This window comes from Lontra canadensis, unplaced genomic scaffold (assembly GCF_010015895.1).
Source record: "Lontra canadensis isolate GAN:19392208 unplaced genomic scaffold, GSC_riverotter_1.0 scaffold50, whole genome shotgun sequence".
NCBI lineage: Eukaryota > Metazoa > Chordata > Mammalia > Carnivora > Mustelidae > Lontra > Lontra canadensis.
Genome location: NW_022631044.1, coordinates 3868489 through 3886403, shown reverse-complemented (window position 1 = coordinate 3886403; position 17915 = coordinate 3868489). Strand labels below are relative to the sequence as shown.

The window sequence follows — 17915 nt, the reverse complement described above, 5'->3', positions numbered from 1 at the left end:
CTCATTTCTTTTCAGGGCTCTGAATTGATCAGAGTTGGGTTGTAGTTGTGTTTGACAAGTTCAGTTTATGCATTTGGGTGGCTGTTAACAGGATTTCAAGGGAGGTACTGGATTAAACTGATTTTCAAGTTAGTTTCTCCTTGGCCACTTTCGTGCTCATCTGCTCTGGGCAAGGGGAACGCAGGGAGGAAGGGGGTCCAGCCTGCTATGGGGTATTTTAGCCTCCTCCCAATTATTTTTTCCTGAGAGCAATAATTCCCAAAGTTTAGGTGTCAATAGGTGTTGTCTGAAAGAAACAGTTTCAGGGTCAAGTAAGTCTGGAAAATACAGTTAAACATATTTTAAAGGTATTCTCAAAGCGTTAATGTGATAATAGACATTTTCTGCTTATCTATTATTGCGTCACAAGTTACCTCCCATATCAGAGACTTAAAACATTAACGAACAATAATTATCTCATAAATTTCTGTGGGTCAGGAATCTGGGATTGGCTTAGCTGAGTGTTCCTGGTTTGGGGTCTCTCATAGGACTATATCAAGATGTTGACGGCAGCTGCAGTCATCTGCCAGCTTGGCTGGGGCTGAGGGTCCTCTTTCAAGGTGAGTGAGTCACTCACATGGCTGACTATCAGCAGAGCATCTCAGTTTCTTGCCACATGGATGTCTCCATACAGCTCCTTAAGTGACCTTTTTGACAGGGCAGTGGGCTCCCCAGAGCAAGTTACCCAAGTGTGCCAAAAGGAAACCACAATATCTTCTATGACCTTGCCTCAGAAGTCACACATCATCATTTCTGCCATACCTCATCGACTGTTCACAAATCAGTCTTATTCAGTGTGTGTGTATGTGGGGGGGTGTTAACACCAGGAGAGAAGGGACATTGAGGATCCTTTTAGAGGCAGGCTGCTTCAGTGCCTTACGAGTCCCCGAAACTTATTAGACAACAAAATGATAGTTTAATGAAGCATTCCAAGACATTAGCGTTCCTCAGTACAGCTGGTGGGGGAAAACGACCATGGATGGTCACACTGTAGACTAAGTGTCTTAGAGGATTACAAATGAGGGGAAGATGTATGTCTGGAAGAATAAGGCTAGAAGGCTGAGGACTCCCCAGGTGGAAGATCTATGAAGCTAAAACTGAGTTCCTACCTGGATCCACTGTAAAGAGGACCCCTCACTTCAGAGAAGCTAGCACAGACAGGACTCCCCTCCTAGTCCCAAATGATTTGGAAGGTCCATACTCTTGTAAGTTGTTTACTCCCTCTGTCCTAAATCAAAGATAGGGTTGAAAAAAGTCAAAGTTCACAGACTGGAAAGAAGAATCACAGAATCTCTAAAATTTGGAGATGGGAGTCCATCTAGAACGCCCCTGGGTTCCATGCCGGGAGCAATCTTTTCTTTGGGACTGTTTATGCCAAGCCACAAGACTGGACCCCAAGAGACTCTTTTGTGATCTGTACTAATAGTACAGTAAGGTCACTGGGATGAGTCAGATCTCCAAGTCTCTGTTCTTCTCTACTTCACTTGCACAAAGGCAGTTTTGGGAAGGTCCCAGCCCCAGGGTCGGAGCCAAGGTGCTTGGAGGAAGTAATTTTTCATCAGTGTTTATAGCGACCTTATCAATAGATGTAGGATAGGAAAGGAGAGGGTAGGGATGAAAAGGTTAGAGAATGAGCGAGAAGTAGGAATTTGGGGAAGAAATAATAGAGAAAGAAAAGGAGACGCGTGAGAAAAAAAAGACTGAGAAAGCACGCACAGCTCCACTCGCGCAAACGCCAAAGGGCGCTTTGGCCATCGTTGGCCACAAGGTGGCACCCTTTGAACTTTCTTCCCTCCCCCCCCCCGCCACCCCAACCAAAAAACTGAGCCCGGGGAGGGGGGGCGAGAGGAGGGAGAAAAGGCAAAGCACTCTCCCAACCGAGAACAATTTGAAAACCCACCCCGTACTATTTAAAAGCTGGGACAAAGAAGCGTCAAGACGGAGCTGCTTCAGCTGCGAGACGTCGGCGGAGCCTCCGGAGGGGTCCGCCGCCCGAGCCAGGAGCAGCCCCTTTAAAAAAGCGGAGTACAGTATTGGGATTCTTGAAACCTGAAACCTAGAAACAGAATCGAAGCGGAAACCAGAAGGAAAACCTTGAACTCCTCCAGACAATTGCTTCCGGGGAGTTCCAGGAGCGCGAGGGGGAATAAAGGGCCCGCGAGCAGGGCCCCTCGGATGGCGCGTCCCTGAGGGTCGTGGCGAGTTCGAGGCGCGCGGGAAGCAGAGGACCCTACCCTCTCCCTGGGCTGCAGGTCATGGCCACCGTGGAGCAGAAAGCCCTCGGCATTGGCTTCAAGTGTCTCTCCTTGGCCACTTTTGTGCTCATCTGCGCCGGGCAAGGGGGACGCAGGGAGGAAGGGGGTCCAGCCTGCTACGGGGGATTTGACCTGTACTTCATTTTGGACAAGTAAGTGTCTCGAGTTGTTGCATCCTGGGCTCCGCGGGTGATGCTCCTTGCCGGGCTGGGCTTGTTGGCAGCATCGCTCTGGGACAGGCACGCGCTTTGGGGGAGCCGAAGCAGCCCTGCACTGCGGCTCGGTCGCGGAGCTCGCCTCCCCATCCTTTGCTGCCGGAGACCACCGGGGCGTCACTGCTGGTTGGCGGGTGGAAAATACCTACTTTCCGCCTGGCTTTCTATGCCCGAGGAGCATGTAAGGGACTGTGAGGATGCTGTTGACCTAACACGTTTCTGTGAATCCTTCCCATTGCTTTAGAAACCTGGTGAGAAGGGCGTGCTTTGGAGAGGTAGAACTTACAGGCTCCGCGGGAGTGGGCTTTGAAAAGTCCGTGGTGTCTTTAAACAAAAACAACGACAACAAAAAACACATGCTGCCGTGCCTAAGGCATTGCCTTTGTTCTTGATAATGCACTGCACGCTGACTGGGCAATTAGGGGAAAAAGAAGGCGGATTTCTCAACCCTAGACACTACTGGGTTTTAGGCTGAGGAATTCTTTGTTGTGGAACTATCATGTGCACTGCACGGTGTTCGGCAGTGTCTCTGGCCTCTCCCCGAGTAAGCCCGCTCCATGCTCCCTCTCCCTCTCCACCACAGACACCCCCCACCCCCACCCCACCCCCCAGCCCCAGTCCTGCGTTGGCGACGACCGAAATTGTTGCCAGAGGTTGCCAAAAGCTCCCTGTGGATAAATTCCCGCCGGCCCCTCCTAGCCTTGGGACCTCTGATTGAGACGGATTTAAGTTCTTGGCAATTCCACTGGTGGGCTACCAAGGAGGTGCAGGAGCCCTGGTTTCCTTACCAAAAGGGATAGCCCTTAGGCTTCAGGTCTGTGCTCAAGGGAGAGCTGTACTCTGACCAGTTAAACACTTCCCAAATCCCCTTAGATTTGCCAAGCCACAGTCATTCAAGGAAGCGTTATGCTATCTACTAAAACCCAGCTTCAACAGTAAAAAGCCCCCCAGAGAAGATCCACGCTCATGAAAACTATGTGAGCTCTCTGGTGCCAGGAGAGGCGCTTGCTGTAACAGTGGTGGGGAGATGAATTTCACAGACTGGAAAGTATTTGGGAGTTGGAAAAAGGTCTGCAAAATAAGCTGGCCAGTGAGACACCAAATGTGCTTTGCAGTTGCCCCTGGAGTTTGATTTTTCCGTAAGGGCTGTTTTGAACTCCAGATTCTTTGGATGAAAAGTGAGATCTCTTTCTTAGAGATTTTATGAGAAGGCGGATACCGAAAATATACTCCAAAACTAAGAAATGGAATTTCTTTTGTTACTTCTAGTGGCTGAAGCAACAGCTCACAGATTCAGAGACTATGTCTGAGAACAGTTAGAGGTGCCCATCACTTACTGCCCACCCCCCCGAAAAGCCAGTTGGGCAGGACATACAGGAAGACTTGAAAGAAAAATGGGCAGAACCACCAAGTCCCTGAATGGAATGACTCTATACTGTAGAAATAATCAGGTTCTCCCCAGATTAATTTGAATTGAATTGAACTTTTAAATCAAAGTTCTGAAAGCATTTATTTTGGTGGGAAGAGGAATTTAACAAAATGATTCTAAGTTTATCCTAGAGAACAGAAACCTGGTAAGAAGAGGTAAAACATTTTTAGAGAAAGATAATGAAGGCATACCTGTAAATATTAAAATGTGTCAGAAGGCAAATTATGACACATAGGATGGTAAAAGCCAAAGAACAGGTAGACAGGGTAGAAAATCTAGAAAGAAATCCAGGGTCATGAGAGCATTTAGTGGGAGTTCAAGTTGGTGGGGAATTAATTTGTTATTTTAAAATATGATTCTTGGGGTGCCTGGGTGGCTCAGTCAGTTAAGTGTCCAACTCTGGATCGCAGCCCAGGTCTTCATCTCGGGGTCTCCATGCTGGGTACTTGGGAAAAAAAAAAAAAAAAAAAAAAAAGATTCTTAAACAAATGGTTGGTAACATAGGAAAAGAAAAAAAGTTTAGGTTTATGTTTTAAACCACACAATAAAATAGATTCCAGAAGGCCCGAAAATTTAAATGTTTACAATGAAAGGATAAAACAACCAGAAGAGAATTTAAACGACTATTACTGTAATCTTAGGTTTAGAGCTTTTAAAATAGGACAGAAGCAATAAAGAAAACTATGAAAATATTTACATATATTCAAGTTTCCCATTTCTGTAAGTGAAAAAATGTCAGAGATAAAAGATAATAAAAAGTTACAAGAACTTTTGTAACATCCATTACTCCTCAAAGATTGACCTGAATGTATAAAAAAGAAAAAGTTTTAAAAAGATGAGTCCAGTAGAGAACAGTAAACAAACAAAAAATGTCAACTTCACTAGTAATCAAAAAAGAAAAAAATCAAACAAGATGTAGTTTTTATTAAGTTGGCAAAGGTTTTTTTTTTTTAATTATAATATTCAATATTGGCCAACTTGTGGGAGGTAAGCACTTTCATATCTTACTAAGGAAAATAGGAATTTGTATAGTATTTCTAAACTGGTGATGTCCAGTGGAATTTTCTGTGATGATGGAAGTGTTCTGTACCTGCTTTGGGCAGCTGGTGTCTACTAGCCGTAAGTAGCTATGGATCCTTGAAATGGGGCTAGTGTGAACAAGGAAGTGAACTTCTTATTTTGTTTATTTTCAATTAATTTTAATTGAAACAGCCCCATGTGGCTACTGTACTGGGTAGTACAGACAAGAAGGTAATTTGGCAACATGTGTCAAATGCTTTAAAAAAAAAAATGGGGTTCTACTTTTCCATCTAGTAATTCTATGTCCTAAAGGAAAAACCCAAGATGATCTCAAACAAATGACTCCATATATGTTCCTGGCAATGCTGTTTGTAATAATAAAGCTGAAAATGACCTAGATGTATAACCATAGTGAATTAAGTGAGGCATGGTGTAGCCAATGACTGCATATGCCTATTGGATGTGCTCAGAATGTACCCTTAGGTGAAAATTACAAGCACCAATGTTGTGTACATTATGGTGCTACCTTTGTAAAAAAGCTAAATACACAAGTGTGTTTCTTGTTTTACCTAATCTGTAATTGTACTTCTATCTAGAAGATATTTAAATTTTTTGTGTGTGTTTTTCTGAACTTTCCAAGTTCTCTATAATGAGCATCTGTTACATTTATATTCAACAAAAATAAGTTACTTTGAGTTTTTGAAGAATTGTTTCAAGTGTGTGGAGGGTCTCTAAGCAGCGTGCTGAGCTCCAAGCATAGGATTACAGAGGCTGCTGCTTCTTTTATATCTGATCCTGGAGTCCGTTTCTAAATGCATCATAAGATACCCTGCAGTGCACTGGGGACCCAAACGTGCTCCTGGAAAAAAATGACGGGGCCCCTTTGCAGGCACCTACCTTTATATTTAGGTGGACTCCTCTGACTTCTTTTAGTTGTCCTAGGGCTTGAAGAGAGAGGTATTTTCGTGCTGAATGAAAAAATTGCTAGTATTTGATGTGCACACACTTTCAGCTTGCTTTCTCAATCCAGGCTAATGTATGGTATTGTCGGACTCAGAGCCGGGAGATGGGCCAAAATGTAGTGATTGCAAAGAGGCCTCTGGTGGTCCCTCAAGATACGGTCTTCTATCCTAGAAAGAACCTTCTCGGACCATGCTGTCCAGCACCCAACCACAGCAGAGTGGAAGGGGAAAGAATGCTGACTCACTCTTTCCTTGGGCATCTAAGATACTTTGGCCGGCTAGACACTGTCTACAGGCTGAACTTAAGGGATCCCAGGGCACCTTTCTTTTCCCCAGCCTCAACTCCCTTTTTCTTGGTGAATGGTTCTCTTCTTTTCCATGACACTAAAACTCAGCTCATTTCAGGTTTTAGCAGGATGCATCTCTGGCCTGGAGAGAACCCAGATTATACATTTAATGGAACGTCGTGTTTTCTCAACCAGGAGCAAGACTTCATAATGATAACCTAGACTACCACAGTAACACAATAGGGCATTATTAGCGGCTTTGGCGAAAGGGCTGGTGGACTGGGCTTCACAAGGCTTTATACTGATGGAATTTCATGTTCATTTAAACATGCTTTTCTGGTTACAGTCAGGAAAAGTAGATTGCTGGGAATTCAATCAGGGATTTGAAAAGTCAGATTTGGAAGGCCCTATGCAGAGAAAAAACAGGCAAAGAGCAGCTAGGCTCCTTGAAGTCTTCCAGGGGTCCTCTAAGATTAATGTGCCCTGTTGACTGACCCACGGACATAAAGATACCTTTCCTTTCTCCCAGGGCTCCTCTGTCATGACACTATACATTTATGTATCGTATATTGATCGATTTTATAGGGAACGATTAGTTACATCATTGGAAAAATTGGTTTCTCCATCCTGAGTCTTGGGGAAGGGCTGGCTCTATTCATGTGTGCCCTAAAGACTTCAAAAACAGATGGTGTCAATAGCAGAAGGAGTAGAGGAGATGGTGGGCTGGAGGGGACAGTAAGCACTAAAAAGCTTTATTGACAGGACCTTCCAAAGCCACAGCCTGCCACCAATATATACTTATATTTGTAAAGGCCCTCTGCAGGCCTAGCATTGGTCCCTTTCCCATTAGAGCCCCCGAACTCCTCCCTTTGCTCTTTCCTTGCTGTCCAGCCCATTTTCTTTCTCTCCTCCCCATGCAAGAGGACCCCATCTTGGCGCTCAGAATTCCACCCTCAGCACCACAACCAGATGATCCCCGAGTGGAGATGATCTGTAGGACCACTGCTCTGTGTACCTCTCCAGGGCCATGATCATTAGACAGATGTTTGTAGCATTAGCCTGGGAACTTCACCGCCGGGTATGGTATCGTTTTCCTGAGAAAATACCTCCGGGTTCCCAACTACTGACTTAGAAAAGAAATCTTTAGAACAGAATCAAAGTCTCCCCACACTTACACATTCTCACAGGTGCCGCGAAGACAAGCTTGCTTGGTAGCTAAGGCAAGGACTGATGTCCCTAGTTTACAGATGAGTTTACCCTTAACCCTCTCTGTTCAGCCCACTGGCTTAAGTGACCTGCCCAAGGACGATGTCTGCTCCTGACTCCCAGCCCTGCCCTTCCCACTCGTTGCTGCCCTGCGTAGCTGGGTTATAATGAGAAGCATATGGCAGTCCAACTGGAGGAACGGGGTGGATTCCAGGAATTAAAAATCCCTGCATCAGGGTTTCAGTAAATGATACATGGTACATAAGGCAATCAACAGTACTTAATTGAGGAGCTACTGCTCTGCTGTCAGGTCAGCTTTGGTTGATTGAAAGTTTTAGGGACTCCAACCCCCTGCAGCCCACAGAGATGCTTCAGCAATCTGGGGGGTTAACTGATGGCTACAACTCTAAGGTGCATTCAGGACATCTGAGGAGATGCGCTTCAAGGTCCAATAAATTGTTAATTTGTTCAGATTGAATCCAATAGAAAAAGGAAATTCGACTGGGCAGATGGGTTGAAAGAGAGGTAGCTTGTTTTCAGGAATACTTAGGAAGAGGCTTCGAGAAATGAAATTGCAAAATTAGCTCTGAATAAGGAAACAAAGGGTCCATTACAAGATATCTTGAAAATGCTACTATGGTAATTCTAAAAGGCATCATTAAAAAAAAAAAAATTGTCAGGGGCCAGGAATCTCTCTTTCTCTTTCCTTCCTTCTTCCTTCTTTCCTTCCTTCCTTTCTTTTTTTTTTTTCCTCTTCTTTTCTTCCCTTCCCTTTCCTTTCCTTTTCTTTCCTCCTTCCTTTCTTTCTCTGTATTGAAATGGATTTTATGGTTGGTTTTAAACGTTTCTCCAGTTAGGTTCCAGGTTTGGAGAGGACTTATTAGACTAGGTAATAGTTGATGGAACTGCCTACAAATTGGAAGGTTTGGCATGTGGGTCAAAAATAAAAATAAATAAGGCATAAGTGTCTTGTTTTATACTTCTGTCTGGGTCAGCCAAGTAATTACCTCTCGTTTCCCTAGCTATGGAGACCTGGTAAAACTCAGTGTCAAGCTGAGAATAGAATCCAGGAGTGTTGGAGGAAGGCTCCTGTCCTGAGATAACCTGTAATTATCTTCAAGTGCTAAAGGGCTCCCAGAGGTCCAGAAACAAACTCTGGCACCCCTTAGCAAGACTTGGCTGTCACATAAATGCAAATGGGATTTTCTTTCTGCTAATTTAGAATGTGTGTCTATTTTTGATGTGTGGCCAAGAGACTGGATTTTGCCTTTCCCAGAGATCACTCAGCAACAAAAGACACAGTGGATATTTGGCTACGTCCTGACATGTTTCCCAGACATGCCAGTTTCATACCGAAAAAAAGTAATTAGTTTCTTTAGTTTGGCTGATTCTTTCATTCATTTGGCATAAAAACTTTCTCAATTCCAATCACAAGTGTGTACTCAGTTAAAGATATGGATAACACAGTGTCGATTGCAAGCAATGTCGTGTTCTGGGAGCTGCAAGGAATATAAAAGAAGCAAGAAGCAGTCCCAGACTGTTTGCTTTTTAGGTAGAAAGACATTAGAAGGACTCGAGGCAGCCAAAGCTACAGGCTCCTGGAGGATTTGGGGTAGGGGACAAGTAAAGTCAATTTTAGATCAACAATAAGGAAGAATAATAAGTAATATTTACTGATCCCTTGTCACCTGCCAGGCACTGTGGTTAAATGCTTTGCCTGTATTACCCCATTTAGTCTTTACAACCACAGAAGGTTAGTACAGTCATGATCACTATTGGACACATGAGGAAACTGAGGTTTAGAAAGATCAGCCAAGGTCACTCTAAGTGGTGAAACTCAGCCTCAAACCCAAGCCACTCTGACTCACGATCTACGCACAAAGATGAAAAATATCTAAACATGCAAAAGAACATTGAATCAATCAGGATAGGTTAAGTTATGCTTTGGTAACAAACAATCCACCCAATCTCAGTGACTAAAAACACCAAAGGTCTAAACCTTGGTTTATAATCTCTGCCTACACTGCATGTCTGATGGGTGTCAGCAGGGGTAGTTGTTCTGGAAGCCAGGCTGGTGGAGATGCCTTCTTAACACCAACTTCCACCATCGCAGCTTCAAGGGAAGAAAATGCCAGAGGGCCTCTCACTGGCGATGAAATGCTCCAGTAGGAATTGATACACATCCTTCCACTGACAATCCCTTGGTCAGAACTAGTCACTTGGCCTCACCCTATAGAAAGAGGGTGAAAATTTTCATCTTCCCAGGGATCTAAAAGGAGAGGAAAGCCAGATATGGGTGGGCATTAAAAAAAACTCTACGAAAATTATACACTGCTTTGGCCTGAGTAAGTGAGAAAGGAATAGTCATTGGGAAAGAGCAAAGATACTTAAGACTGATGGGAAAGGGTTGGTTTTGAGCTAGATCTTGTATTTATTCATCAACCTGGGCTTACTGTCAGACATGGTAGTTCAAGTCCTCCCATGAGGCAGTGACTGGCTCCTGCTCTTTTCCTCCCTCCTCATTCCTCCCATATCTTTGTGGGCAGGGAACTAAATTGAGATTAAATGGAAAGCAGAAATGGAGGTTAGACAAGCTGTCCTGCCACATTTGTATTATATGAATATCTGAAAACTAAGAATTTCTTTTTCCATAATTTATGGAATATGAGGGAATATAAGAGGGGGGCAAGGGAGATCAGCCCCCAGAACACTGCAGGAGCTGAGCCAAGAGGATGCCCGAGTATTGAGGGGGCTGATTCAAAGCTTGAATCAAACACCAAATGTGTTTCTCAGTGAGGGTGCTCTCGGCATTGTTGGCGGGAAGTTTTCTCATTGTGGGGCACAGTAGGATGCTTAGCATTTTTGATCCTTGCTTTGGAAATGCCATTAGCCTCCCTGGTCATTGTGATAACCAATGAGTAAATGCCTCCACATTTACTTCTGAATGCCTTCTATGAGATTGTGCCACCCAGGTTAGGAACCCCTGATTGAAAGATGACAGGGAGGAGTGAGGCATGGCGATGATGTTGATTCCTGGCACCCCTGGACTGTATCTGAGCATTTTGTCTGGAAGAAATGAGAAGGTTTCAGTGATAAGGACCAGTGGAAATTGTAGACCTTAGGAATGAATGGGTTCAACCATTAGTTCTCAATCAAGGGCCAGATCAGAATCTGAGGAGACCAGGACAAGCATGTCTATTTTGGAAAAGCTTCCCAAGTGATTCTGATGTGGGTCTTTCCCTCTCGCAATAAGTGGTAAGACTGAACAGGAAGACAAGGAAAGCTGCTCCATAATGATGGCCTTTCGCCCCTATGGTGAGGATGTAGCTGAGGCAGCAGGCACCTCAGAACGGGGTACCCACCAGAGTCCTTATTTTAGGCAGTGGTAGGAAAGCCCAACCTGACATGGAAAAAACAGAGCAGAGGGCAGCGGGGCCATGCACTGCCCTCTAGTGTTATGGGGCTCTAACATATGTGCATACATGTCAAAACCCCCGTACTTGCTAGGACAGTCCTTTGTTCCCTTTCTGTCAAGACCTCAGGAAGGCCTGTCAAGGCCACATGAAATGTGGCCCCGGGGCCTAATGGGAACAAACCAGGGTTCAAGCACAGGGGTTAAGAGAACCAACTTCGGAATCAGACATCTCTGGCTTTAAACACCAGCTCAAGCCTCTTCACCAAGCTCTGTGACCTCGGTGAAAATTACTTAGCCCATCTGAACCTCACTCTTCTTATCAGTAAGATAGGTATTAACATTTTTGCCTCACAGAAGTGTTGTAAAAATATTAGATTAAAACCTTTCATGAAGTATTTGGTATGTGAGTACCCAGATGAGAGATACTTATGGTGATGATGCTAGTGGTAGTCCTTGTGGTAGTGGTAATCACCCCTGGAGGAAGGGGGTGTGGTCATCTAACAAAAGAGACCTCTGTAGATTCCAAGCAGAACTGCCCGGTTAAGGGCAGGAAAACAAAAATTCAACGCAGAATTTTCAAACTATGCTGAATTTCTAGAATTACAAAATGCCCAAGAAGTCACTGGATTTCAAAGATTTCACAGTTTAGTAGAAGAGACAAAAAGCTGGGGAAACAGAGTTTGTGAAATAATTAATTTTGGTTGAGATGAGAGAGCCTTAGGAGGCTTCATATAGGAAGTAGCTTTGGATCTGGAACTTGAACATAGAGCAGGATTTTGTGACGTGACCAAGTGAAAAAAAAAAAAAAAAAAAGACATTTCTAGCAAAGGGGTGATGTACAGGAATGCAAAGTGACCCACATTCCCTGTGATGTAAGCATGGCAGGGAAAGTGACAGGGAAAGAATCTGGCAAGAGTGGATTTTTTTCATATCAGGAATAGGTTATAAGATTAAAGTTTTCTGCAGAAAAAAATAGCAAGCTTATATGTATGTTTTATCTATATCTCACTTCTTCTTGTAGTAAGAATGAGGAAAAGAATTAATGGAATTGAGAGCTCTTTTGTAGTGAGGAGCTTAGGACTTGATTTGCATGGGATGTGGGAGAGAAAGCGTTGAGAGGTAAGGAATAGATTTCAGAAGGAAAGAGGGCTTGGTGTGGACGTGTTAAGTCTGAACACGTAGGACATTTGGGTGGAGATGCTGAGTAGGCAGTTGGATTTATACACTGGGACCGAGAATAAAGACTTGAGTGGTGTTAACCCAAGGGTAGTAGTAAAAAATGTGGATATGAATAATAAATAATATTGAGATAATATTATGAAAATATCAGGATTTTTTTTTTTAATGTCAAGAAGAGGTGGAGTTTAATGACAAAGATGGCCAGGGTCCAGGCTTAGAGGAATTACTAACAGGAATGTCTTTGCCAAAGAAACTCCACTAAATAGTGCTGAGAAATTGCCAGAAAAGTCAGCAGAGAACCAGCAAAGAATTGTACCACTGAGGCAAGGAGAGAGAATTTCAGTGGAAGGATGATCCATTGTTTCTCCCCTAATAACATCTTCCTTTCTATTTCTAGTCTTAGCGAGTGACGTCACCATAAACCCAGCCACTTAGACCAAAGATCTGGGAGTCATCCTCCTTCTCATACTGCAAAGCTAGACAACACTTGTCCCGATGTCTCTCGGGTGATCTTCCCACATGACCCCATTCTCTGCCTTGTCAGTGCCTTAGCTCAGGCCCTTCCCATTTCTCAACCAGTTCACTGAAACAGTCCCTAAATTGGTCTCCTTACCTACTTCCTTTACCCTTCCCCCCACCTTGTCTTCTTGACAGGGGCACCAAATTGATCTTTTTAGACCACAAATCTAATCTTGACATCTTCCCCAAAACTCTTTTAGGATAAAATGTGAACTCCTTAGCAAGGTACTCAAGAGCCTTATTGCTCAGGCCACTATGTATTCCCCTAGTTTCATCTCTTACCACACTCCCACACCCCACACCCTTGTAACTTCCAACAAAACGGTACTATGTAGTTCCCTGAACTAACCCATGCACTTTCTTCCCTATAGCTAATGCTCTTCATCACCATTTCCATCTCTCCATAGATGATAGCCTCTTATCCTTTGAGATGATCATTGCTACTTGGCCCCTCCTATGTCTAGTTGTAGGCTCCCTGTGGTGCAAAGACAATCGAAAACAATCACCTCTCTACATTACATCTTCATTCAAAATCTCTTCCTTTTCCTGATTCCCTCAACCTTGTAACAACTCATATTGTTATAAGCAGCATAACAGTCAATTATCAAGAGATGGAGAATAATAAACCCTAGTGTTTGTCCTCTGGGGTCTCATTCAGTGGCCTTATCTTATTTTCCTCAAACCCTGATGCTCAACCGCATACAGCTCCAGTGAATAAATACATATAGGAGTCACCTGGAACAGAGCTTTCCCAAGATCTTGGTGCCAAAGGATTATGATCAGAATCATAGTCATCCTGCCAACACTTCTCACATACAAGATAATGCAAATACTAAGTTTATGGAAATCACAAAGCAAATAAAAGAAAAGTGAGGTATCCTGTAAGTGTAACCACATGCCAGTCAAAATAATAAAAGGAAATTCAAATGCCGTTGGACAGCCGTAATCTAACCACTAATCAATAAATGCATGGCCTGGGACATTATCTGCTTATGCTTCTTGTCCCAGCACAATTATTAATGGCTTCTTATCTTACTCTTGAAAATGTCTGTTTGGATTTTAAATTATATGGCCATCTTGATTACTGACTGTCATAAAAGACAATATCAAGGGGTGCCTGGGTGGCTCAGTGGGTTAAAGCCTCTGCCTTCGGCTCAGGTCATGATCCCAGGGTCCTGGGATCGAGCCCCGCATTGGGCTCTCTGCTCCGCAAGGAGCCTGCTTCCCCCACTCTCTCTGCCTGCCTCTCTGCCTACTTGTGATCTCTCTCTGTCAAATAAATAAATAAAATCTTAAAAAAAAAAAAAGACGATATCAAAGAAACCAAAGGGGAGACCATTGAAGGCCAGACCATTGAAACCCCTTGTACACTTTACTCCATTAAAATGGTCAACCAATCAGCACTCCTGATTCCCTTCAAGTGCCCCAATTTTAAGCTTTTCCTGGTATACCCACTCCCAAATTCCTGTAACAATTTGTGGAAATTTTCTAGTAGTACGACTCACTCTCAGCACCTAACACTAAGTTGTAATTGTGCATTTCCTGACCCCTCCATGGGGAGGCAGTGTTGCATAGGTGTTAAGAGCACAGGTTTCCTCATGGGAACATAGTGTTTAGACTAAAAGTGTGGGCTCTAGGGCCAGACCACCTGTGTTCAAATTCCAGTTCTATCACTTAACTAGCTGTGTGTCCTTGAGCAAGTTACTTCACCTCTTTGTGAATTCAGTTTTCTCATTTGTAAAAAAAAAGGAGATCAGTATTACCACATGGGTGGTTGTGGCCAGAACAGAAACCTATGAGCCAGTAAAAAGAGCTCATGAAGGACTAGCTACTATCACTAAATGGTGATGCATGTACAGTGCTCAGCACAATGCCCGCTGCTTAGTAACTACTTAAGAAATACCAAGTGTTGGAATTATTAGTCTTTGTAGATGCAAAAGGACCCATTAGGCATTCAAAAATCAGTTTGTGGAAACAATAATTATTATGTGTCATATTTATGCATATTATAAATACATCCAACAAGAAGAGAACTGAGAAGGGCCATATGCTTCAGCAGAAATAAACGCATTGGTGACTTTTGGAAGTGCACTGTCAGGGCCTCATAAATGATGAAACTAAAATTTAATGAACTGAGGATCTTAGTGGGAACTAAGAAAAAAGGTTTGTTTATGATTTTTTTAAGATTTTATTTATTTATTTATTTATTTATTTGACACAGAGAGAGAGAGTGATCACAAGTATGCAGAGAGGCAGACAGAGAGAGAGGAGGAAGCAGGCTCCCTGCTGAGCAGAGAGCCCAATGTGGGACTCAATCCCAGCACCCTGAAATCATGGCCTGAACCAAAGGCAGAGGCTTAACCCACTGAGCCACCCAAATGCCCTGGTTATGACTTCTGAAAAGGAAACTGAATATACACAGCTTCTCCTTCACCCACTATCCCCACTATCATCTACAACTGCTCCACCCTCCCCCCAAAGAGAAAATCTTAAGGAGGCATCTGGGGGAAACCTGCATCAGGTCCAAAGACAAAGGACATTGACATTGACATGTAGCACACTTGTAAGAAATTCCACTAGAAACAAAACAGAATTTGAACAAAACAGAAGACTGAATTTGAAGGAGGTCAGCCAGGATCTACTTTCAACACTGTTGCCAAGTTGTAGAAAGCATGTCGAAGAAGATTTGGAAGGAGCCCCAAGAACAGTCCCAAATCTGGAAGTAAGTTTGAAGTGAAGAGTGGGACATACAAGGGATGAGAACCATGTCCTTGGAGCCCTTCTACATTGTGCAGAAGCAGCTGCACTGGATAATCAGGGGGCAAGAAGCCCCAAAAGAGAGCTCATGAACACTGGGCATCTTCATGACAGTAGTTCTGTCCAGCTTTGCTGAATCCTCCCCATAGATGCTGGGCCTCCAGGGAAAAGGCAGATTCTGTCTTTGATTCTGTGGATACGGTAGGGATAAGGAAAGATGTCAGGTACAACAAAATAGGAACCTGAAGTAGAGACCAGGCCAAAAACCCCTACAAATGGCAAGATGGAATGGATCCAGCCATGTCCAAAACACACACACACACCCCTAGCAAGGATGATATTCATCCGTGGGAGATGATGAGGGTCTATTTCATTCCCTTCTCTCCTCTAAGTGATGGAACAATAACATAAGCTTACTTTAGCCATTAAAACCAACTCTTTTCTCCCTGAGTTCTTAGAGAAGTTTATGAGATGAGAAAACAAACAAATAAAAAACCCACCAAAAAACTCTTTGGGAAGCAAATACCAGACCCAGTTACACCTTCCCACATTCAAGGATGACAACAGGGCTTATAAAATTTCCTCAGCTTAAAGAAGGGATTAAATAAAATTCCCAAGGTGGAAGAAAAACATATATATGAAAGAATTTTCTAAGCAGAAGAGGTCAGTTTTAACATCATATGTTTTATAATTTCAGTGACATTAAATAAAATAAGAAGTTTGCAAAGTAGATAAAATATGGATGAGAAGACAAGGAACCCAGAATAGTTAACAAAATATGAAATAATAAGGAAAGACATGAAGTCACCTTAGAAGCAGTAAAGAGCAGAACTGACAATGCAGAAAATGAAATAAATAATGAAGGCTTATTTAAGAAATTCTTCAAATTTGAATAGGGAAATGACTTAGGTAAAGTGATGAGAGAGAAGATGATAGTGAATGACAAAAATAGCTATCCAATATACCAGATTATTTCATTTGCTAAAGAATAGTCTAGAAGAAACATTCAAAGAGTGAATAGAACTTTCCTGATTTAAGAAAAACCTGAAAATGAAGACTGAATAGGCTTATCAAGTACCAATCAAAATTAGTTAAGTAGAAGAGATGAAATCTTAGGCATTCCTGTGATCATTTTTAATCTCAAAGAGAAAAGAAGAATTTTATGAATGGAAAAGACACAGGTGACCTACCAAGACTTTGCAACATTAAATGGTGGAGAATTTTGATAGATAAGTTTATCACCTAAAATGTTATATTTAGCAAATATGTCACTTACATGTGAAAAAAAATAGAAAAATCATTTTCAAATAGATATGGATTCTCCTAAAAAGGAGAGTAGGGATAATTTTCAAAAAATTACCAAAAAAAGTGAATCAAGATTCTTAAAAAAATCATTAGATGTAGTAGTTATCAATTAAAGGAAGGAGCGATGACCATTGAAGCCACTTAAGCAAACGTATGTCTCATAAGTATTATCAGTAAACTTTCAGATGATAATGCTTCAAGAAACCAGAGCATCCTGTCATGAGAAAGGAACAAGCTGAAAATAAGACGCTTTTGGAGAGAAAATATGCTATTTCTGACTATTCAAATCCACTGGAAACAATGTCCACCATACTGAATATTTCAGAAAGTAAATTCAGTTCATCAAAAGACATTTTAAGAAACTTTTCCCAGAACCCAAGCAGAAAGAATACAGAGATGAAAATGCTGAGACAAGAGATATGTAATACAAAGTCTAGGAATAAGATATACACATACACCTACATATGCACAATAAAAAATATATGTACTATACAAAAATGATATACAACATATTTACAATAAAAATTCTAGGAAAAGAAGAGAACATTTGGAGGACTTACCAAATACTCAACCTAATTGATTTTTTTTTAAGCATTCACCAAATACACGACCTTAGATAAATTCTTAAAATAAAAGACTAAATAGAATGTCTACATTCTTCCAAAAAAGAAAAAAAATAGTAAGTTTCCTTTCCCCCTGCAAAAAAAGAAAAACAAGACTCAGATTGACAGACTTTTTTTTCTTTTTAGTCTACAATATTAAATGCTCAAAAAAACCTCAATAATTATAGAGTCCTGAGTGAAATGTGATATTTAAATTCCATAAGTAGGCTTTCTCAGACATATAAAAATTCAAAATGTATGCCATCCACATGGCCTTATTGAAGAAAATCACTTCAAAATATTGAAGAGAAAGTGAAAACTGTTAATTTTTTAAACAGGATAGAAAAAATTTGCTCATACTACATTCATATTTAAAAAAAAAAAATGTGGTCTGCTTTTTGCTCCCAAACTCTTCTTCTTCTTCTTTCCAAGTCTACCTAGTGGGTATTAGGAGGTATGGAAATGTCTAAATTTTGAACCATAGTGATAATAAGAGTCTAATAATGGTGATTTTTTAAAAAATTCCTTTAAGTGAAATGCTGGATCTTTCCAATTTTGCCCTCCCCCAGTAGAATCTGGACATTTAAGAGGGGCTAATTTCCCTTTGTGGGTAGGTCCTTTGGTTTTGGACCAGTTGGTTTTGTGGCCAGTTCTATCACAGAACAGAAAATTTCAGTCTTATACTCTTGCAGAAAACAGAACAAGAAGAGAGAGTCTCCCAGTTT

General features: G+C 42.1%; 1 protein-coding gene across 1 annotated transcript in view; it reads left to right on the top strand.

Annotated features, from left to right (window-relative positions):
- The first annotated feature begins 1882 nt into the window (after nt 1-1882).
- Nucleotides 1883-17915, top strand: part of ANTXR1 (ANTXR cell adhesion molecule 1) — a 210337-nt gene continuing 194304 nt past the window's right edge. The window contains exon 1 of the mRNA XM_032873745.1: nt 1883-2446. Coding sequence (XP_032729636.1) covers nt 2295-2446 — 152 coding nt within the window. The 5' untranslated portion in view covers nt 1883-2294. The remainder of the gene's footprint in view (nt 2447-17915) is intronic.